The sequence below is a fragment of the Sapajus apella genome, unplaced genomic scaffold, assembly GCF_009761245.1.
Source record: "Sapajus apella isolate SASKATOON/1434 unplaced genomic scaffold, GSC_monkey_1.0 scaffold10, whole genome shotgun sequence".
Lineage (NCBI taxonomy): Eukaryota > Metazoa > Chordata > Mammalia > Primates > Cebidae > Sapajus > Sapajus apella.
The window spans coordinates 12,126,024-12,133,240 of NW_022436950.1; the positions used below are offsets into that span (position 1 = coordinate 12,126,024).

Here is a 7,217-nt window from a genome sequence, read left to right on the forward strand (position 1 = left end):
CAGTGTTCTTTAGTTGCAGAGTATTTTGAAAATTTGGTTTTATTTTAGAATTGGTTAACTAGTTTTAAATTCTTAGCATACTATATCCCATCCCATGGAATGTTAAAATATATTGCATCATCCCATTTGTCTATTTCCTTGGACTATCTATGCTAAAAGAGCTTTTAGAAAAACAACTGTCAATGGAAACCTGGGCTTCCTCAGCAAAGCAAAACCTTGAGAAGAACAAATTCACTGTTTTGTATTTGAATACATGTGTGTGTGTGTGCTTTTAAAAACTCTTTTCATTTGTACGATGACAGATTTCAGATGGGCATTAATCTGAGCGTGGAACACTACGCCCTGGTGGTTAGAATCAATCCCTTCATTGCCTTGATGATTCAGCCCATCATGATGACTGTGGTTGACAACCAAGTTCTGGGGCTTCCTGTTGACATTCAGGTAAGCGCATGGCCACTGTGCTCTCATGGACAAAGAGGCATATTTTCAAAACTATGTATCTGTATCTATTTATACTTTTAAAATCAGATTGATTGATAAATAATTTACATGCAGTAAGTTCACACGTTTTATGTACTGTTCTATGAATTTGGGCAAATGTACAGCTGTGTGACCACCACAACAATGAAGATAAAACAGAGTTCCATCAGCCCAAACTGTGCCCTTGTGTTCCCCTGCCACCAATCCGCTCTTCCCGCCCCTCAGCCCTGGCCACAACTGATTGATTTTCTATCCATATACTTTGCCATTATACAATGCCATATCAATGGAATTATTTTATATATAGCCTTTTGTTTCTGGTTTCTTTCACTTAGCATAATGTCTTCAATGGAATAATTTTGTATTAAGAAATAGATTTATGGTGTAGTTAAGGCACATTCTATTTCTTAAGAAACCTTTTCATTAAACAGGTGGCCTTTTCACTTAACAGGTGAAGGAACGAAAGAACTGCATTAAGGTAAAGCTGTAAGGTCAATCCAGTGGAAGCGGTTCTTATTAGCTACAACAAAAAGTTTTTCCTTGCTCTAGTTAAAGTTCAATCTCATTAAAGATTGGTTCACAAATTCCATAAATCTACTCTGTCTCATGGACAAAATCGTCATTCTCACCTATCTCTATAAATAGGTAATTACTACAAAATGTTTAGAAGCTATCTTCTTTAAAAAGAAAAGGTGAAAAGAAATCATTTCAGAATACAAAATCAAATGAAGTAACACCAAGACATTTTTTAAAAATCAATTTTGCCATCACACTTGCTCAACAGAGGAAAAGATGGCTTCCATTTAATAAATCTTAACACTAAGATTCATGTATGCTTGTTTGAGGGCATTCAACTTGCGAGTATTACTTTCCAAAATAAAACTTAAATTCTTAATTTACTATCTGGTTGGCAAATTGCTCTTCAGTTTTTCAGAAATCATTCTGTGTATCATATATTAGAGAGAGAACAAGCTTGAAATCAGCAAAATCTGGTTTTGAATTTTGATGTTTATTAGTGACATGTTAAAAACTTTTCATTTTGGAAAATTTCAAATACATAAAACATTTTGAAACAATAGTGTAATGAAACCTCACTTTCTCCTTATTCAACTTTAACGAGTAACAATTTACGGCTAATCTTGTTTCATCTGTACCCCATGAGATTTCTCATCCCTGATTCTAGATTATTTTAAAGTAAACCCTAAAGTGCAATGTTTTTTTTTAATGTCTCAATTTTCTCATTAGTAAAATGGAGACTATAAATAAGACTGACTTATTATTACACAGGTTAAGTGCCGGCCTCTAAACCACACTATTCCTGGCCTTTAGTGTTGTCAATATACAAACATCTCTCTCTCTCTCTTTTCCTAATTGAAAAAAAAAATAACGTCTATTTACGTTAGTCAACATGGTTAGGAGGCACTTACCTTTTCTAAAGACTTTTACATTAATCAGCTCCAGATATTTCCTTTACTTTTCCACAAATCCATTATATCCTAATTTGAAATGAATGAATTCCTGTAAGTGAATTAGGTAGAATAAGACTAGAAATGAAAATAACCCATCAATCCTATTCTCCTTTCTGCCACTATTTTGTGTAACCTAATTTAAGTGTCTTGTTTGTTGGCAAATCAATACCTTTTGCTCTTTCTTCAGAAGGGAGGAGGTTACAAAAGCATTAAAAGCTGAAAACAAATTTAAAAAGGCAGAAAAATTCAAGCTTTACCTTTTGTATCCCCTGATACTTCAAGATTTCCAAATCCTTTTATCTCCTCTGCTAGTCCCTGCTGACATCCTCGATGCTGGAACAACTTTCAATTCAGTTCTTCCAGGGAACGTTATGTCAAAGCTCAGGTGCTAAAGAAGAGATCAGTTTACCCAGGTGCAGAGCAGGATAAGCAAAAACATACAGCTCAAAGGCATAACAGAAGACAAATCCTATTCCTATAAAATATTTCCCCTGACCAAAAAGAAAAAAGATGTTATTAAAAATGGCTGGTCCTGAACACTGTCCTTCTTAAAAATTGGTTTTTGGCAGAAATCTAATTAAATATGCTTGCATCATTCGGTTTTTAAGAGCTAATAATATGGAAATACATTGATTAGCAACTCCCAAATCTCAGTCTGAAATGTCCCTTTGTCCCTGACTCCGCACTTGTGAGATTCCACTAATAGGATGCCGGATGCCAGATTCCGTTTGTAAAAATGGAAATCTAAAAAGTAGAAAATACAAACTGAGTCAGCATTTTTCTCTGACACAGAGATCCAACAAAGAGTAGGCTGCATCAAGACTTCCTGAAGCAATTCCTTTGTTTTCCCAGCGTTTCTCAGACTGCTATCACAGCGTAAGCTATTTACGGATTTTAAAAGATCTTAGAGGATTTATAAAGATCTTAAAAAGAGGTTTCAAGACACATTTTTGAAGATCACTGAAAGATGAGGGGAGGAGACCCATGAGAAAAGTTAAAAGAAGCATTTTTATCTCAACTAGAAAAAGCTGATGAGTAATTTAGTAATAATTACTAAGCCAGTTACAGAAGAAGTGGTAGATATAATCATCTTTACTGAAGGCGTAAGAATATAATGTGGTTGCCTAATGATATAAAATGATTTTCTGGCAGGATCTTATTTCCAAAAATAGATGAAATTCACAAGTTTGAATGTAAGAGGGATTTGAAGGGGGTGGGTAAATAACCACACATCTCAAATAAGCTTAATTTTTTTAAAAATAGCCTTTAATTAGGTAAATGAAGTAATAGCACCCCACAAATTTTACACCAGAACACCCAACTCTTGGCTACCTGTTACCAGACCTCTTCATCCCTCTCATCACCCCCCACTTCCCCACTTTCATCCCCCAATTTGCAGAGATAACTTTTGGAATGAGAGACAGATGGAGTAGGCGTCCATTTCTTCTTGATCACAGAAATTGACAGTGACACCCCTCTGTCATTCACTAATTTCCTTCCCTTCACTGTCCTCCTCCCTGGATGGTCTTGAGGCTTAAGTCACAAAAAGCAACTCTTGCCACCAAGTTTGGTGAGTACACATAAATTTTTAAAAAATGGAAAAGGCCAGTGGTGCCAAGTGCCCCCTTGATATCACAGAAACCACAGCTGCCGTGCTGCTCTGCCCTCATTTTCCTCACTGGAAAATGCACAGTGACCCTGCCCAGTGCTCACAGCCAGCAGCCAGTGCACTCAGCCACTCTAGGACCAGCTGACGGCCTCTGATTACACCCTCCATTAGATTAACCAGCTAGCATAACTGGTACTTTAATCTACCTTTAATTAAATAAAAGTTAGAATAATGAAAATGGATTTTTAGTTGCAATCCCAAAGGGATTAGTAAGGAAAGGGGCACTCTGCATAGAAAGATTGCCTCCCAAAAAGTCAAACACAGTGATGATATTATTTTAAGTGCATGAAATGAGGATTCATTTGGATTTGGAATTGGCTCACATACATCAAATGGATATTTTTCAGTGTGTGTAGAGCATTTGGTATTTGAGAGTCCAAATAGCCCAGATGAGTGCTCTCACTATATTCATGAACTCAAACGCAGCATGTGTGTGGTCTATCAGCCTTAGGTTCCACTATTTCATAAACTATGTTTTGATGCCTTAAAGAATAGCTGAAGTTGAAGGCCAGATTTTCTTTTTCTTTCCTTTTCTTTTTATTTTGAAAGTCCTGCTTTGTCACCCAGGCTGGAGTACAATCTCGCCTTCCAAGTAGGTGGGATTACAGACACATTCCACCACACTTGGCTGATTTTTGTATTTTAGTAGAGACAGGGTTTCGCCATGTTGGGCAGGCTAGTCTCGAACTCCTGACCTCAGTTGATCCACCCATCTCAGCCTCGCAAATTGCTGGGATTACAAGCATGAGCCACTGTACCTGACCCAGATTTTCATTATCAAACAAAACAAACTCTTTAAATGGATTTTCAGAGAGTTTGGGTCCTGATCATTTAGACATTACCTTGTTTTCTTACTTTTCTGTCTTAATGGAGATGGTCTCCATGCAATTACCTTAGGGGGAATGGGATGGAGGGTTGAGCTTAAAGGAGAAGGGGGTACCATGGCTTGACTACAACACCAAAGCTCATGCTGAGGCTTGGTGCCCAGTGTGGCAGTGTTGAGAAGTGGTGTTTTTAAGAGGTAATTAGGTCATTCAAGAGGGATCAATGCCTTTCTCCTGAAAGTAAACTCTTGTTCGCTTGGGGATGGATTAGTTACCACCAGAGTGAATTGTTAAAAGCAAGACTGCCTCTCGTGTTTGGTCTTTGCACACGCACTTCTCCTTCCTTCTCCACCATGTTATGACACAGCATAAAGTGAAGCCCTTGCCAAAAGTCAGCCAGGTACTGTCGCCTGATCTTGGACCTCCCAGCCTCCAGAACTATGAGCTAAATAAGCCTCTTTTCTTTACAAATGTTTTAGTCTCAGGCATTCTTAGTCAACAGAAAATGGACTAATATGGGGACTTTAGGGTTGCTTGAAATTTAAACAAATTTCAGTATTTTTAATTATTTTTTAAGAAAAGCTTATTTATTAAAGGCAGCAGACTTTTAAAACAATAATAAACTAAGAAAAGCTTACTTTCATTAGGCAACAACAGATTGGATATCAGAAAAATCTTTACACCACAAAACCCTTGTATTTCATGGATATAAATTTAATTTAAAAAAAAATAAATGGCTGAATGGGTAATAAACTAAGAAAAATCCTCAGATGCCAAAGCAAAACCAGGATGCAGATAGATAGATAAGGAAGCATTGACTCTGCTGTGTGTGCTGGGATTACAGGCATAAGCCACCATACCTGGCCCAGATCCTCATCCACATCCTCAGTAAATGGTGAATCAGAACAAAATACAAAATGACAGGGAGAAAATTCCTAACAAAGAAAACTAATCTGGGTGGAGTCTGAAGAATATACCCTAAGTATTTGCCATTATAAACCAGCACTCACACATTTCTGGAGTCCAGTTCCTATAGGCGAGACTTTTTTTAAGCTGAAAACTTAATTTAAAGTGGTCCTGATTGTCAGTGTCTCCAGGCACCTATATGTATCAAAGGCAAATGATTTCTGAAAGAATGTACCTCAATACAGGAATCAAAATATTGCCACAAGTAAAATTCTGTAGAATATGAGATTATGATTTTTTAAAATTCAGAATCATACAAGAATATAAAGTTTCATGAACAAGCCAACTGAAGTAATAAACAGCAGAATCAGACCAACAAAGATTTGACATAGAAGAATTATCAGTATTAGAATATAAACTAAATGTTTAATATGTTTACACACAAAGGAAAATAACATCATAAGAACATAACAAGGAACATAATTAGAGCACCATAAAAATACAACAAAATAATCATGGATTTGGGGGGGAAATAGAACTATAGTCATGGGAAGCATAACTATGTTTTGGTTAATGATGGACCATGTATATCAGCAGCCCCAGCCTTTTAGAGACCAGGGACTGGTTTTGTGGAAGACAGTTTTTCCACAAGCCAGGGCAGGGGGAATGGTTTCAGGATGGTTTCAAGTGCATTATATTTATTGCACATTTTATTTCTATTATTATTGCATTGAAATATATAATGAAGTAATTACACAACTCACCATCATGTAGAATTGGTGGGAGCCCTGAGCTTGTTTTCCTGGAACTAGACACTTCCATCTGGGGGTGATGGGAGACAGTGACAGATCATCAGGCATTAGATTTTCATAAGGAGCACGCAACTTAGATCCCTCACATGCACAGTTCACAATAGGGTTCACACTTCTATGAGAATTTAATGCCGTATCTGATCTGACAGCAAGCAGGGCTCAGGCAGTAATGTGAGCAATGGGGAGTGGCTGTAAATACAGACGAAGCTTCTCTTGCTCACCTGTCTCTCACCTCCTGCTGTGCGGCCCAGTTCCCAACAGGCCACAGACCCTGGTACAGGCCCTTGGTTGAGAACCCCTGGCATTTATGACAGTGGTCCCATAAGATTGTAGTGGAGCTGAAAAATTCCTATCACCTAGTGACATCGTAGCCATCATGATGTTGTATCACAAAGCATTACTCGTGTCTGTGGTGAGGCTGGTGTAAACAAACCTACTGCACTGAAGTCTTACAAAAGTCTAGCACATGCAATTATGTACAGTGTATAATACTTGATAATTATAATAAATGGCTGGGCTCAGTGGCTCATACCTGTAATCCCAGCACTTTGGGAGGCTGAGGCGGACAGATCACTTGAGGTCAGGAGTTCAAGACCAGTCTGGCCAACACGGTGAAACTCCGTCACTACTAAAAATATATGTATAAAACTGAGCCGGGCATGGTGGGAGTTGCCTGCAATTCCAGCTATTCAGGAGGCTGAGGCAAGGAGAACCACTTGAACCAGGGAGGCAGAGGTTGCAGTGAGCTGAGATTCCACCACTGCGCTCCAGCCTGGGTGACAGAGCAAGACCCTTGGAAGAGCAACTTCCAGCCCTGAGGCTCCATTCATGTAAGTGCCCTATACGGGTGTAGCATGTTTGATCTCTTATACACATTTTTACTGAATCTTTTCTTTCCTTTCTTTTTCTTTCCTTTCCTTTTCTTTCCTTTCCTTTCCTTTTCTTTCCTTTTCTTTTCTTTTCTTTCCTTTCCTTTCCTTTCCTTTCCTTTCCTTTCCTTTCCTTTCCTTTTCTTTTCTTTTCTTTTCTTTTCTTTTCTTTTCTTTTCTTTTCTATT

At 37.9% G+C, this 7,217-nt stretch overlaps 1 protein-coding gene across 1 annotated transcript in view; it reads left to right on the top strand.

Annotated features, from left to right (window-relative positions):
* The first annotated feature begins 375 nt into the window (after window positions 1-375).
* CUNH2orf83 (chromosome unknown C2orf83 homolog) overlaps window positions 376-7,217 on the top strand; it is a 23,445-nt gene continuing 16,603 nt past the window's right edge. The window contains exons 1-2 of the mRNA XM_032278798.1: window positions 376-441; window positions 4,810-4,875. Coding sequence (XP_032134689.1) covers window positions 376-441; window positions 4,810-4,875 — 132 coding nt within the window. The remainder of the gene's footprint in view (window positions 442-4,809; window positions 4,876-7,217) is intronic.